This window comes from Pseudophryne corroboree, chromosome 11 (genome assembly GCF_028390025.1).
Source record: "Pseudophryne corroboree isolate aPseCor3 chromosome 11, aPseCor3.hap2, whole genome shotgun sequence".
Taxonomy (NCBI): Eukaryota; Metazoa; Chordata; class Amphibia; order Anura; family Myobatrachidae; genus Pseudophryne; species Pseudophryne corroboree.
This window is the reverse complement of record NC_086454.1, coordinates 224452412-224469548: the sequence shown is the minus strand read 5'-3', so window position 1 is coordinate 224469548 and position 17137 is coordinate 224452412. Positions and strand designations below refer to the sequence as shown.

At 44.2% G+C, this 17137-nt stretch overlaps 1 protein-coding gene across 1 annotated transcript in view; it reads left to right on the top strand.

Annotated features, from left to right (window-relative positions):
- CENPT (centromere protein T) overlaps window positions 1–17137 on the top strand; it is a 575308-nt gene that overhangs the window by 326676 nt on the left and 231495 nt on the right. The window contains exon 7 of the mRNA XM_063945279.1: window positions 15434–15497. Within this exon, the coding sequence (XP_063801349.1) occupies window positions 15434–15497 (64 nt within the window). The remainder of the gene's footprint in view (window positions 1–15433; window positions 15498–17137) is intronic.

Genomic DNA, 17137 nt, shown 5'->3' with positions numbered 1-17137 from the left:
TTAAAGGAGCCGACTGATCGAAAAAATTGATAGCACACTTAAATCAATGTACACTGCTTCAGGGGCCATATTACGTCCCACTATTGCTAGTGCATGGATTGCAAAGGCTATAGTAAAGTTGTCGGCTAACTTACTTGAGGATTTGGATACGATGGATAAGAATGATGTTGCATTATTTTTACGCAACATACATGATTCAGCAGGTTTTATGGTAGAATCCATGAAAGACCTGGGTTCCATGGCTGCGGGAATATCTTCCATGTCTGTTTCAGCTCGTTGGGGACTGTGGCTGCGCCAGTGGTCGGCCGACGCGGAATCCAGAAAAAGTGTGTAGTCCCTACCCTATACAGGTCAGGCTCTCTTTGGGGAAGCTCTAGACGCGTGGATATCCATGGCTACAGTGGGTAAGTCTCAGTTTCTACCCTCAGCAGCACCCGCTCTGAAGAAATCCTTCTCTTCATCTGCAACACAGTCCTTTCGGCCTAATGAGCCTAGAAAGGCCATACCGTCCAATACCTTCTTTAGGGGAGGTCGAGTTAAGTCCAAGAAACCTACCGCTGCAGGTTCTCAGGAACAAAGGCCTGCTTCAGGTACGCCAAAGTCCTCCGCATGACGGTGGACCGCGCGGCCTGGAGGTGGAGCCGGTGGGAGCGAGACTCAAATACTTCAGCCACGTCTGGGTATTGTCCGGCCTGGATCCCTGGGTGATAGATATTGTATCCCAGGGATACAGGCTGAAATTTCAAAGTCTCCCTCCTCATCATTTTTTTCAAATCAGTCTTACCAGCTCTGTTGGCAGACAGCACTGTACTACAAGAAGCTGTCCAAAAGCTGGTGGAGGCACAGGTCATTGTGTCAGTTCCTCCTGCGCAGGACACAGGTTACTATTCGAACCTTTTCGTGGTACCGAAAGCGCATGGTTCGGTCAGGCCCATTCTGAACCTAAAATCATTGAACCCCTTTCTAAAGGAGTTCAAGTTCAAGATGGAGTCTCTCGGGGCGGTTATATGAGGTCTGGAAGAGGGGGAATTCCTGGTATCCCTGGATATCAAGGATGCGTACCTCCACATTCCGATATGGCTGCCGCATCAGGCTAATCTCCGTTTCGCATTGCTGGACTATTATTTCCAGTTCCAGGCCCTGCCATTCGGCCTCTCCACTTCACCAACGGTGTTTACCAAGGTGATGGCAGAGATGATGGTTCTCCTCCACAAACAGGGTGTGAATATCATTCAATATCTGGACGATCTGCTGATAAAGGCATCGTCCAAGGAGAAGCTGCTGCAGTCCTTTGTTCTCACAAACACGCCTCCTCAAGAGTCATGGTTGGATTCTGAAACTTCAATGCCGCATTTGGAACCAACCCAGAGGTTGTCCTTTCTGGGAATGATCCTGGACACAGAAGTGCAGAAGGTGTTTCTTCCGCAGGAAAAGGCGTTGGTGATACAAACTATGGGCCGGGATGTCCTGAAGCCACCCCGGGTGTCGGTTCATCAATGCATTCGCCTATTGGGAAAGATGGTGGCCTCTTAGGAGGCTCTCCAGTACGGGAGGTTCCATGATCGGACCTTCCAACTGGATCTTCTGGACAAGTGGTCGGGATCTCATCTCCACATACACCAGAGAATTTGCCTCTCACCGAAGGCCAGGATTTCGCTCCTCTGGTGGTTACAATTACCTTACCTTCTGGATAACCGCAGGTTCGGGATTCAGGAATGGGTCCTTCTAACTACGGATGCGAGCCTTCGGGGCTGGGGAGCACTCACTCAAGGAGTAACTTTCCAAGGACGGTGGTCAAGCCTGGAAGCCGGCCTGCCCATCAACATCCTGGAACTAAGAGCCGTCTACAGCGGTCTTCTTCTGGCCTCCCCTCTTCTAAGAAATCGGGCCATTCAAGTGCAGTCGGACAACGTTAACAACGTTGGCTTACATAAACCGACAGGGCGGAACGAAGTGCAGAGCAGCAATGTCAGGTGACAAGAATACTCCTCTGGACAGAAAAACACGCGTTGACGCTGTCAGCCATCTTCATTCCAGGAGTAGACAACTGGGAAGCAGATTTCCTCAGCAGACATGATCTCCATCCAGGGGAGTGGGGTCTCCTTCCGGAGGTGTTCAAGAAAATAACAGACCTTTGGGGATTACTCCAAATAGACATGATGGCCTCTTGTCTCAACAAGAAGCTTTGGCGTTATTGTTCCAGGTCGAGGGACCCACAAGCAGTAGCAGTGGACGCCCTGGTGTCTCCGTGGGTGTTCCAGTCAGTGTACGTGTTTCCCTCACTCGTCCCAAGAATCCTAAAGCTCATAAGGAGAACAAGGGTTCAAGCTATCCTCATTGCTCCAGACTGGCCGAGAAGGGCTTGGTACGCTGACCTTCTGAATCTACTGCAAGAAGAACAGAGGCCTCTCCTCTTCGGGAGGACATGCTGCAGCAGGGGCCCTTTGCCTATCATGACTTACAGCGGCTACGTTTGACGGCATGGAAGTTGAGCGCCTGATACTTGCTCGGAAGGGCATTCCAAAGAAGGTCATTCCTACCCTGATACAGGCTAGGAAAGGGTTAACGTCTATACATTACCATCGTATTTGGAAGAAATATGTCTCTTGGTGTGTTAATCCAAGAAGTTTCCTACGGTGGAGTTTCAACTCGGACGTTTTCTCCTCTTCCTGCAAGCAAGTTTGGATATGGGCCTGATGGCCCTCATTCCGAGTTGTTCGCTCTGTAAATTTCATCGCATCGCAGCGATTTTCCGCTTAGTGCGCATGCGCAATGTCCGCACTGCGACTGCGCCAAGTAAATTTGCTATGAAGTTAGGATTTTTACTCACGGCTTTTTCTTCGCTCAGGCGATCGTAGTGTGATTGACAGGAAATGGGTGTTTCTGGGCGGAAACAGGCCGTTTTATGGGCGTGTGGGAAAAAACGCTACCGTTTCCGGAAAAAACGCAGGAGTGGCTGGAGAAACGGGGGAGTGTCTGGGCGAACGCTGGGTGTGTTTGTGACGTCAAACCAGGAACGACAAGCACTGAACTGATCGCAGATGCCGAGTAAGTCTGAAGCTACTCTGAAACTGCTAAGAAGTTTGTAATCGCAAAATTGCGAATACGTCGTTCGCAATTTTAAGATGCTAAGATTCACTCCCAGTAGGCGGCTTAGCGTGAGCAACTCTGCTAAAATCGCTTTGCGAGCGAACAACTCGGAATGACCTCCGATGTTGGGATCTGTAAAGATCCAGATTTCGGCCCTATCCATTTTCTTCCAGAAACAATTGGCTGCCCTCCCTGAGGTTCAGACTTTTTTTGAAGGGAGTTCTGCACATGAAGGGAGTTCTGCACAACAAACCTCCCTTTTGTACCACCTACGGCACCTTGGGACCTTGGCGTGGTGTTGCAGTTCCTCCAATCGGATTGGTTTGAGCCTCTACAGGAGGTTGAGGTCAAATTTCTTACATGGAAGGCGGTCACATTGTTGGCCTTAGCTTCTGCTAGACGCGTGTCCGAATTGGGGCCTTTATCCTGTAAAAGCGCTTACTTGATCTTCCACGAAGATAGAGCTGAGCTCTGGACACGTGAGCAGTTTCTTCCGAAGGTTGTGTCGTCATTTCATATCAATCAACCTATTCTGGTGCCAGTGGCTACTGACTCCTCAATTACATGAAAGTCCTTGGATGTTGTAAGGGCTCTGAAGGTGTATGTGAAGAGAACTTCTCGTCACAGAAAGTCGGACTCTCTGTTTGTCCTATATGATCCCAAGAAAATTGGGTGTCCTGCTTCTAAGCAGACTATTTCTACCTGGATTCGGTTCACTATCCAGCACGCTTATTCTACGGCAGAACTGCCATGTCTAAAATCTGTTAAGGCCCACTCTACTCGTAAGGTGGGGTCTTCCTGGGTGGCTGCCCGGGGTGTCTCCGCAGTGCAACTTTGCCGAGCTGTAACTTGGTCTGGGTCGAACACGTTTGCAAAGTTTTACAAGTTCGATACTTTGGCCTCTGATGATCTGAAGTTCAGTCAATCAGTTCTGCAGGAGCCTCCGCGCTCTCCCTCCCGTTCTGGGAGCTTTGGTACATCCCATTGTTACTAATGTGGACCCCTCGCATCCTCTAGGAAGTAAGAGAAAATACAATTTCGGTTACCTACCGGTAAATCCTTTTCTCGTAGTCCGTAGAGGATGCTGGGCGCCCGCCCATTGCTTCGTTTTCCTGCAGTTGTTATCTAGTTCAGTACAATTTTGTTGTTGGTTACGTACTGCGTTATTACTGGGTAAGTAATGTTTCAGCGGTTGCTGAGTTTTTCAAGCTAGTTAGTTTGATGTGCCTTGTATGTGTGAGCTGGTATGAATCTCGCCACTCTGTGTTAAATCCTTCTCTCGAAGATGTCTGTCTCCTCGGGCACAGTTTCTAGACTGAGTCTGGTAGGAGGGGCATAGAGGGAAGAGCCAGCCCACACTATCAAACTCTTAAAGTGCCAATGGCTCCTGATGGACCTGTCTATACCCCATGGTACTAGTGTGGACCCCAGCATACTCTATGGACTACAAGAAAAGGATTTACCAGTAGGTAACCAAAATCCTATTTTCCATAGCAGCACCAACACTCATTTCATGTTTGTCTTGCGAAGCCTCTAAAATAACTGAGGCAAGCACAGGTTCTAGTTGAACCGTCATGGGCTACTTTGCACAGATATTATCCAATATATATAGCTGAGCAGATTATGCCAGGTCCTATGCCAGGTATAGGTTACCCCATTAACCCTTACATGCGACATTCATTCTCAGGTTTTTCCAACTCGGGAATTGGTATCCTCTCAACAAAAGCTGGCTGAAAGGTCTGTGGTAAGTAAATCACATAGACATGAACATCTTCACAGTCTACACATGTTTTAGACGAAGATTCGTCGGAGGATGAGGACTCATTGAACTTCGGAGGAAGGTCTCAGCTCAGTGGACATACTTGAGCTAATAAGTGCTATGTAAGCCATTCTATTCTTAGAAGAGGCAGCAGAGCCTATATTAAAAACTAAGGCAACTGTGTTTAAACGTCCCAAAACAGCTGATGGAAATTATGCAAGAGGTTACGCCCAGTAAGAAGTTCTATTTCCAAGAAATTAAATTCGAATTATCCTCCTCCAGCTGTGGACTGTTTAAAAAAGGGAGCTGGCTCCCAAAGTAGATTCACATGTCATAGATTGGTGCGTAAATCTACATTACTTTTGCTTTCTACATAAATAAATGTTGTCATGGATAGGAGAGCCGATGGTTTTCTTAGAACCATTTTTTCCTTGTTGTGGGCAATCATTAGACCAGCCATGGCTTCAGTCTGGATGGCGTAAGCAGTGACAGCTTGGGCTGATGCATTGAAGGAGGATCTTTCAATGGCATCTAGAGAGAAAAAAATCCATATTACACAAATCAATCAGGCAGCAATAAGCGGCCCTGGATATGGGTACAATTGCCTCTTAGGCTTCAGCAGTAGCAGCTCACTGAGCAGGTTGGCTATGTACATGGTAAGCTGACTCCAGGAAGGTTCTGGAGTCTTATCCTTGTTTACTGGAGATATTCTTTTTGGTAAAAGAATTAAACAGTATTTTGGAGTCAAAGCAGACTCCCAAGAAAGTGAAGTTTCTTTCACACATAAATACAAGCCTAGTTTCCAGCTTCCCGGTTATTTCGGAATCAAGGAAAAGCAAAAGGAAAGGGTAATGGCAAACAGTTCAAATCCAACAAGTCTGGTAAGACTAAAAGTTATTGGGCTACCAGAGTACCGTTTTTCAAATCTGAAGACAAGCCATCAACCTGATGGTGATGGTCTTTACCTGGGGATACCCAGGGTGGGAGGTTGACTCCTTCAGTTTGCACAGATCTGGCAATAGTCTACTACAGATGCCTAGGTGCAAGAAGCGGTATCTCACGGTTATGATCTAGAGCAGTACCACACTGGATACAGCAGTACCACACTGCCCAATCTTATCTTATCTTGGAAGCTAAGCAGTGTTGGTCCTGCTTAGTACTTGGATGTTAAACCAACTGTGAATAACAGGTGCTGTAGGTGTTTTCAAGAAACACCCTCATTAAAAGTTGGTACCAGCCCGTCTTCAGTGTAAACGAAAGTCCAGTGCTTTGCAAGAGGCAGTTAAGGAGTTGCTTCAGTCAGGAATGATAATTAAATTTCTCCTGCACAACGAGGACAAGCTTTTTTCCAACCTATTTTTAGTCCAGAAGCCAAATGGGTCGTTCCGGCCCATACTCAGTCTCAAAGCGCTGAACAGGTACATTTGGGTGCCTCAGGTTTCATATGGAGACTTTACATTCCATTATTTTGGCTGTGGAGCAGGAGGATTTTATGGTATCCCTGGATATCCGGGATGCTTATCTACATGTTCCTATAGCACTGTTCCATCAGCGCTATGTCGGGTTTGCTATCCTCCAGCATCATTTTCAGTTTCAGGCCCTACCATTTGGACTAACCACAGATCCCAGAGTATTCACCAAAATTGTGGTGGTGAAGGCACCTTATTTCCGTTTGCAGGGGATAAGGGTTTCTAAAAGTCCATACCGCGGCGATTTATTAATCCTGACACTGTTGCAGATGACACTGAACAATTCTGAGACTAACAGCTTGTTACAGAGATACGGTTGGCTTATAAATTGGGCAAAGTAGTCTCTGGTTCTGTCACAATGAATGACTCATTTGGGGGCTGTTTTGAAGTTGGGTATTCAGAGACTATTTTTACCTCTGAACAAAATATCCAAAATTCACTTAAGGATTCAGTAGTTGAGTCAAACTGTATCCATTTACGCGGTAATACGTGTGATGGGTTTGATGGTGTAGACTGAGAAGTTCAGATTTTTTCTAATAAATATTTTAAATGCCAGCGTTAATATATGCTGCGGACGCAAGGCGCATCTTATTCCCATATACGATAAAAGTTTGCTGTACGTCGCAAACACTACATCCCTTAAGAGAAAACAAGCTTTCGCACACACAGGCTGAGGTCCAACGCTCAGAGATGTATATATTTGATATTAAAAGGGTATGCATACAATATAACACATGTACACTATATATATATATGGTTACAGAGTTACAATTACACAGGAAGCAGTTGTAGTAACATAAAGTTCAATTACAGCCACAGCCAGCATACATTACCCTTTCCCTCAATGCACAGTCCTCTCCATCTTTGAATCTGCCTCAACAGCAACTAAACAACAGCAAACAGAGAACTTCTTGGGTGAGGGGAAATACCTATATATTGTGTATTGTGGGACTGAGTCTTCTGTTATTGGTCCAGGGAAGGGTGATCTATCATTCAGGATGTGTTATTGGTCAGTTCATATGCAAGCAACGTCCAGCCTTGAAGAGGTGTTGGCCACTGGTTTTTCATGAAGTTCTTTGTTCACTTCAAAATTGTGGCTTCATATTCCTACATTTTTTTTTTAAATTCAATAGTTTTTATTGAAAGTTTTTCAAACATGCAAACCCCCAACATACAAAAAACAATACAAATATGGCAGATATACGACAATTTGACTATAACAAAATGGAAAGGCAGGCACAAGAATCAAGGACATATATATTAATGGCATGTCTCAAATGCGCCAGAATGAATGCCATGTCACACAAGATAGACGTTCAGGATATGGGCTCACAGGCGCCATATGAGCCCCTTCCGGAGATTAACAAGGACATGTGAGATGGCAAACATGGCAAGCATAAAAAGTATACAGCACACAGACCTCAAATATATCACAGTAGAATAAAAAGCAAAGCCAATAATACCTTCCCCAATTGCCTCAATGTAAAATAAAAAAAATATATATAAAAAACAAAAAGCAGAAAAACCCCTCCAAAATAAACGACCCCCAAAACCCCCCACCCTGTATAACCTAACCCCAACCCAGGCATACTTGGATCCCTAACTCCTGTAACTAAGCTACCCTAACTAAACTAAGTCCCCTCCCCCCCGAAACTTGGGGACAAAGGATTAAATGGCCAGAAGCTGGAGTAAAATGGTTCCAGCTCTCCCGCTAAAGAAGATCAGAGATGGGATACCCTACAAAAAGTTGAGTACAGGATATACAGAAAAGTTTAACTGAAAACACACTGGCACAGTACAAAAAAAAAAAGGCACACAATATGACCACTAATACGAATAATATTTAAAAAAGCAGAATAAAATAAATAGAGGAAGAGAAAGAAAGGGAAAAAAAAACAGGACTGACAAATAAGAGCATCTTAGCTAAGCAGCAAACTGGCATATTGAAACTTCTCAGTCCGGCCATGATGTAGCTCCAAAAGGGAAATAGTCCGATGGATCAGCAGCCCGGCTCCAACAAAGCGTTATAGGAAGGCGACCCCAAGGAAAAAGCACCATAACCCACAGGTTTAGGACAACAGCAGGGGTTTTTGAGCAAGATCCCAGTAACAATGCAGTAACTTCAGCATATCCAAAAGGCAAGTGACCCGAAGCAATGGAAACGAACCCAGCAGAGGGAGGCAGGGAATCCATAATTTGATCAGCAGCCGGTACCATAATGAGGTGACGCTCCGCAGAAAGCCCTTTACCGCCAGGGTGCACAGGAGATAAAGTAACAGTCACCATAAGAGGATCCTCAGCAGCAGGGGCCAAAATAGTTGTAATATTGGAGAGCGATGCGGGAACAGCCACAGAAAGCGGACGGGTATTCAAACGCCCACCAAACATATCCAGCAGTCTCTGGGTTGAGTCAGTAATAGCGGACACAATGTGCTGCAAGGAGCCGGCCATCATATTAGCACAATCACGCTGCAGATTAGCGGCAAGTCAGCAGTGGCTAGCACACCACTAGAGCTCCCTGCCAAAAGCAGCAGCAGCAGGAGGTAGATTAAAAGTCCGGAGGTAGAAGACGGCTGTTGGGTGCTTCCACCGGCCAGGCACGCCAGCGGGTATGGAAGAAATAAAGTCAAGCAGAAGGGCCTTCACAGCGCACCAACAGTAATGTAACTACGGACCGGATGCCAAACTGTGTCAGAGCCGCCAGCACCCTGATCAGCATGCGGAAGAGATCCCGCCGAGCACGATGCAGGCACACAGCGGAAGAACTCACAACGGAGTCTGCCAGCATGTACTAGGATAGATGAGATTCTGTTGTAAATGCTCCAAAAGCAAATAAAGTCTCAAAACAGGATAGTTTATCAGGATAGATGCGGGAGAGCTGAAAAACACGTCCCTCACCCAGCTACTCCAGCCCACGCCCCTTCATATTCCTACATTTAATCATAACTAATCGTTGCAATGTGCTACAATCTAACCACAGCTATCAAAACAACACACTCATTGCCCTGATCATTTTGACACCAAGCATGACATGTTTATCTTGTTCCGTTTCAATAATACATATATATATATGCTGTTATTAAACTCCTATGTGTTGTATGAAATGTGTTGAATATGTCTTTGTGGCTGGTCTGTGTGAATGCGTATGCTACCATATATCGCTGTGCACACTGCATGTATGCGTACGCACAGCGACCCATCTGTTTGGAGTTTGTATTTGGTGTGTATGTAATATTTTTGACTTCGACAAGACATTCAACATGATGCAGTATACTCGGTTCCACTCGATACATCTGCAACGTCTGATCCTTTCCAAGTGGAAAGGTTTTTTCATCAGACAATAAAAGCACAGATTATAGTCTTTCCTCTGGAAGTTAGGAGGTCTGGTGGCTACAGACATCCTATCTGGACAGAGGAGACTTCTTTGCTTTGCAGATTGAGAACCTCTAATAATGGATGCCAGCCTGCAGGGCTGGGGAGAAGTGTCAGGAAGGGTTGTCTCCAGGGGCAGTGGACCAAGGAAGAAAGTTGCCTGCCAATAAATATATTAGAACTTCGGATCATATGTATGGCATTTATTAAGGCAAAGAATATCCTTCATATGAAACCAGTTTGAATCCGCTCGGACATTGCAATGGCAGTAGCGTACTTAAACCATAAGGGAGGAACTCGCAGCCAAAACACAATGAAGAAGGTAAGTCACACCTAAAGGTGGGCAGAACTTCATTGTCCGCAGTATTCATTCCGGGAGGCCTAAAGTGGGAAACGGATTTTCTCAGTCGACACGCCATTTATGCAAACGAATGGGCTTTACACCCCAAGGTCTTAAAAACTCTGGTAGATAATAGGGGTTATAGAAAGAAAAATGTTGTCCGCACAGACCTAAAAGCGAACCCAAACAGAATGACTAGAGATCAAAGGACAATCACTGTATAAGTGACACTTATACCACAATTTCATACATCATGCACTTTTGTGCTTTTATATTTATTAGAGACACGGTAGGGTGCTTCCTGAGAGTTAAGTTAAACTGTTTCACAAAAATATACCAAAGAAAGGTAGACAAGAACTCTCCTAAAATGTGGCACTCAAAAGTGTTATAATACGTGTGCAACAACATAGGATCAAAAAAAAGGGAGAAAAAAGAAAATAATATAATAAGACTTAACTTTTATTAAAGATCAAAAATTAAAATTGCTTGGAGATTATACTCTCCATCTAAAAAGGCGAAATATAGACACAATACATACAATACAACATGTAACAGATTAAAAGGTACAGGTGATTTGTAAACGCCAACGGGCCTTAGCCCTATCAATAAGGGAGAGTCAATTTATGAATGAGACTCAAATAACAATAAGTCAAGACCTTATGGCGTGTTTCGTGGTTCTGCTGCCTCGTATGTGCTACAGCATTATATACGTGGTGAGAGACCCCTACTTGTGCCAGTCACAGACAGTGCCGGAGCATCCACGGAGAGTGTCTCATTCACTTCTGCTTTTGGTTGATGACACTGCGGTCAGCGCAGCCAATGAGAGAGCTACTGACACTACCTGCTCTGGTGTTGAAAAAATATTATGAACTGATAAAGGATGACAATACGCTCTTAAATTAGAGAAATACAGAAAGTATAGAAGGCAAGACTGTGCAGCAAATTTCGTGGTTCTGCTGCCACGCATGTGCTATTGCATTATATGCGTGTTGAGAGACCATTACTGATGCTAGTCTATGGAAATACAGACTGTGCCAGGACAATATGCAATGTGTCTCATTCGCCTCCAACACTGGCTGATGATACTACGATCAGTGCAGCCAGTTTGGGGGTTACTGACACTATGCTGTTCTGGTGTTGAAAGAGACAGAAGGCACTGTTGAATTCAGTACAAAAAAGAGGGATATCACATCGGCTCACTTTTCATATACGTGCTGCGTCATTCACAGCACCTCAACCTCATCTTAATACACAATTTGAGGAGAATTTGTCCCTTTAACTTGTGCCCTCTAATGCCACATAGTAGCTGGTCTCTAAAGAAAGTGTACTTTATTACAATATTTCACTTGTTTGCAACATCTGTTGCCATCTAAAGCAAATTATCCACAATAAAGATCAGCATATAATATTTATCACAGAGAAAGTAAATTTCTCTCAATAACCATCATAAATAAAGCTAAGGTTTTGTTTTCTATATACACAAATGAATGATTCATCATAGTTGTAACCTTTTACATAATTAAACGATGATTATAATGCAACATGCTGATTGTATTATTCCGTTAGCCTCCTATCTTATACTTCTAAATTCTAATTGCTATATAAACAAATATAGTCATTCATCCAAGAAACAGCAATGAGTTTTTTATATATCTTGACTGTGAAGCACGGTAGATACACGTATAAATGCCAGGTGGTCCGTTGCCCCTGGCAACAGTACTCAAAAAAACTTGTGTTTTATATCATATCCCTGGACACAGAGGAAATGTACAGAATTAATCCCTCTAGATATATCAATATTGAAAAGACCCAGGTTTTTTACTTTTTGTGCATAATCAAAACCATTTACATAATAAAATAAAGATCTAGTCAAGGAGGGTACTGACAATTATCCAACCTGCCTCCTATCACAGTATTTCAGGATTCTCACTGCTGTGTTAAACAAATAGTCATTCATAAAAAAAGTGAAATAGTGAAATTAGGCATATATAAACTGTGAAACATTCTAGGCACATATGCGACCTCAAATGGCCTATCAACCCTGGCAACAATTATCATAGTAATCCGTATTTATGTATCATGAACCTGGATATACACGGGCCGTGCATGTTAAAGCATATGGTTCGTTATAGCGTCAGGCCGTCCGATGCCTTTAGCTGGAGGCTTCACAGTTAAAAGTATTCTATGTCATACAACCTGTACCGGGGGGCAGCCCGCCGTGCGCACTCAGCGGGGCGCCCGCAACGCTCCTTCCTTTAACGTACGGTTCGCCTGGTGGCTTGTTCACAAAGGGGGGAACCCCAAGGTCTTAAAAACTCTGGTAGATAATAGGGGTTACCAGAGATAGATCTCATTGCGTCCCGTCAGAACAACAAAGTTCCACATACGGGTCAAGAACAAAGGATCCCAGAGTGACCTTTGTGGAGGTAAGGGTGCCGTGATACTAATAGCTCCGGCTTGGTCCAGAAGACATTGGTACACAGATCTGCAGAGGATATCGATGGATGCTCCATTCCTACTCCTTCAACGTCCAGATTTACTGTCTCAGTGTCCTGGTTATCACAAACACCTGGATCAACTGTCTTTGACGGCATGGCTCTTAAGACTTCCATCCTGAAGGTAAGAAGATTCTCACAACAGGTAATTCAAACTGCTCAGAGCAAGGAAATTTTCCTCAGCTCACATATATCACCAAATATGGCAAGCCTATATTCAATGGTGCAGTAATCCAAAATTTACTCTTGGTTTTTCAGAGTTTCCAGAGTCTTGGCATTCTTTCAAGCAGGAATGCATAAAGATTTATGGGTGGCTTCCTTGAGAGTACAAGTCTCAGCATTGACTGTATGGTTCCAAAAGAAAATTGCTAAACCTGCAGGATGTACAAATTTTTTTTCCAGGGAATGTTGCGCATTCAACCTCCTTTGTTCCTCCTTCAGTGCCTTGGGACTTAAGTTTAGTCCTAAGGGCCCTTCAAGTTGCCCCATTTGAACCACTAAAAAGAGTGGATCTTAAATGGTTGACTGCTTAAAGTTCTCTTTCTACTGACTGTTGCTTCAGTTAGTAGAGTTTCAGATTTAGGGGCATTGTTATGTCACCCTCCATTTCTGATTTTTTTTTATCCAGATAGAGCGGTTCTTAGAACCAAATGTGGGTATCTTCCCAAGGTGGTGTCTAAATTCCACCTTAACAAAGAAATTGTAGTCTAGGTCTTCGAGGGGCCGGACCTTTCTGTGGGAGATGCATCGTTGGACATAGTCCGTGCCTTAAGGATCTACGTGGATCGTACCAGTGCCATCAGAAAGACACACTCTTTTCGTTCTCTACGGATTTCACAAGAGAGGATGGCCTGTTGATAAGCAGATACTGGCGAAGTGGCTTTGGATGAAAATTTCAGAAGCATACTCTCAAGCTGAGCTCCCAGTTCCGGCTAATGTCTCTGCTCACTCTACTCGTAAGGTAGGTCCATCATGGGCAGCACAGCGTGGTGATTCAGCAGAACAGATATGTAAGGCAGCCACATGGTCTTCCATCAACACATTCATTAGACATTATGCCGTTGATAGATTTACCTCTCAGGACGCTGGCGAAGGATTCTCCTGTCTAATCAAGTGCGTCCCCACCACTAAATTGCTTTGAGACATCCCAATGTTATCCTGTGGATAACCTATGGACCCTGCAGGAGAAATATACGTTATGGTAAGAACTTACCGTTGATGACAATATTTTTCCAAGTCCACAGGATCCACAGGGATCCCACCCTGCCGCACCTGATTTGAGGATCCTTTTACTTACTAAACTCTTCCCTCTTGTACGGAAGGGTGTGCATGTGTTTTCTTCTCTCCTGATTAGGGCTCTCTATGATGCTCCTGCCTTGAACTTTGGAAAAACATCTGATTTGCCTGAGCCAGGAGGCGGGGATATATGGACAGGCCATATGGATGGGGATATATGGACATGCTGGAAAGCCAAAAGCTTTGACCATTTGGTGCAAATCCGCTGTCGCATCCTCATTTCCCAATATGTTATCCTGTGGATCCTGTGTACTTAGGAGAAATAGTTATCAACGGTAAGTTCTTACCATAACGTGTATTTTTATTTCGTATACTCTAGTTAGCTCTATTAACGGCTGTACCATTAATCGCTGATGGTTTTAAAGACGCAATGTTTTAGCCATCGTCGGTTACGTTCTGCACATGCAGACCACGGCCATTAACATCTGGAGGCTGCCAATGATGGTGTGGCATTGGTGCTTGTCATCGATGGTAAAACACTTTATTTCAGACCTAGACCATCGATGGTTGCAAACCCATCGATGCTCAACTCTGGTCTGAGGTGGATATTCTTGATCAGTTCTGGATCGCTATAGTCAGCAATTACCCATGAAATTAGGTTTCATAGCAATACCGATAAAAAAAATAAAAAGATATATATTTTTTTCCCCCTAATTGATCTCCCCCTCTTCCTCTCTATATATTGGGAAATCGATAGCTAGCGATTATTGAAACAGATACTGGAGGCTGGGGCTCTGCTATTTATTATGTCCCCTGTGGCAAGGCAAGTGGATAAGGGCAAACCAATTCAAACATGCATACTGTACTCCTTTTACATCACGTATAGTATTCATACACATGGAGAACACCATAATCTACTATCAAGCTTTGTTGTACTGTACAAGCACAATTTCTCTGAAAGAATCCGAATTCACTGAACGGATATTTGTAAATTCATAGATTACATTTATGAAGCATTTGTCCCTGCGAAAAAAAGTCTTAGTCGCAAATAAATGCAATAGGACGCACGAGCAGTTCCTGCTGATTAAAATCATATGCAGCATGCCTAAATTCTGTGTGTGACTGTATTTGTATATAAAATGCCTGGAAAACCTGTAACATGGCATGTTAGAAGCAGATACAGCCACAACTACACACACAATATAGGCATGCTGCGTATCATTTTAATTAGCAGGATCTGGTCGTGCGTCATATTGCATTACTTTGTGACAGAAACATTATTGCGGGAGAAAATGCAAAAAGGACGCTCAGTGCTACCAAGTCCCGCCACGTAATAGCGCGACTTGATGCGCTGTTTAGTGTGACTGCAGCAAGGATGTAAGAGGATACATCTGTAAACAAAATCTGCAAGGTCCTTGGTGTCTTCAATAAATATTGTGTATTATTTTCTAACCAAGCAAAAACTGAAGTTTATTTTTATTTTATTTTTTATTACAGGTATTATTAGCCGATTTCACTTAGAGATTCCATAAAACATGTAGTGCTGAAACTATGTGTTACAGAATTTCCCTACCATGTTCAGAATATTTGAGCTATCCGAGGAACTGTTCCTTAATATAATTATTTCAGCAGTTTTACTTTTTTCATTCTTACTTATTTATTGGTTTTTCAGACAATACTTTAGAGGACAAAATTGAAGCTTCGTCTTCATCGGGAAGTTCATATACAATGCCAAGGTAAAGTAGCAGAATTTTTTGGGGGGATTTTCAAAGCCGTTTTTTAAACCGTGCACACTTTTTACTGTTAACTGTATATTATTTATATTTTAGAAACTTAACTATAGCCAACTTTTACGCGTCGTGTATATTCTAAGGGAACTTAATTTGTTTGCCTAATACATTCTCCAGATGTGCATTGACGCAACCAATATAATTCAGCCCAAGGGCCTGAGTCACAGATGTATGCTAATGCATTCGCAACTTCAAATTTATATGCAGCTAATGTGCAAAAGTATGCTAATGCGGTCACCGCCTGGAAATGTATTCAGACACCCATAGCTTCGAAGAACTACGAATAAATACACAGCAGTGTTCGCAGAGCCTTCAATAATTGACTCACTGAGTAACTCTGGTTGCACAGAATGGCAGCAAGATCTGAGAAGCTGACGTCATGTTTTCTGCATACGTGATCGCAGTTGTACACCCTGTAAAAGCGGTCACAACACACCTGTTTTTGCCACCACTGCCCCCAAATGGTACGTGACTGTCAATCACTTTGAAGAAATCAACACGGTGAGCGACATCGTTAAGGTGTGCAGTGTGACCATGACGCATGTTCAGTGAGCTGATATTGTGACCGTGACGCATGTTCAGGGAACTGATAATTACTCAACTCCGTAAATATCTGCATTGCGTACATGTCTGAATTAAGGTCATGAATTTGGTTAGTCATGTGAAGTAGACCTTTTACCATCTGTTTTTCTCTTACATCCTAGAGGATGCTGGCGTTCCATTTAGTACCATTGGGTATAGACTGGTCCCTTGGGAGCCATGGGCACTTTAAGAGTTTAATAGTGTAGGCTGGCTCCTCCCTCTGTGCCCCTCCTACAAGACTCCGTTTAGGAAATGTGGCCGGTGGAGCCAGTCACAGCTAGGGGAGCTCCTAGGAGTTTTTCTAGTTTTATTATTTTTTAAAAGAGTTCGGTACAGGGAGGCTGCTGGCAACAGCCTCCCTGCTTCGTGGGACTTAAGAGGGGGGAGTAGGAACCAACCCTAAAGGTTAATGGTTCTCTATGTCCGCTGACAGGACACTGAGGGTGCTGATCGCAAGCCCACGAGGCGACCGCTCACTCCCGCAGCACGGCCGCCACCCTCTAACAAAGCCAGAAGATGGAGTGGTGAGTATGACGCCGGTGCCCCGGTAAGCGTAAAATGGTGGCACAAGTGTAGGAGCGCAGCTCTGACAGGCTGCGCTCCGGAGGGCTCAGTGGTAATGTAGTGCGGCGCTGTGAGGGGCGCCCTGGGCCAGCGCAATTCCCTACACTGGTAATGTATAGCTTACAAGGTCTAACCCACTGTTTGCTGCAGAAATTACCTCAGGCCAGTATAATCTCTAAGTGCGGGAAGACACACCATTACAGGGGACTGGACTTCTCCTCAGAGCGGATCCAACACTCACCAGCACCATTTTCTCCCTGCAGAAGCATCAGAACGCTGACAGGGAGTGCTGCCCTCCGCATTACTCCAGCTATCCTCTGAGGTACCAGGGTTATAGATAGGGGGGAGTGCAAATTTATAAACTGTTATCCCCTTAAAGTTATTCAGTCAGCGCCGGCCTTTTTGTCATAATAACTGCCTACTGGGGCGCTGTGTGGCTG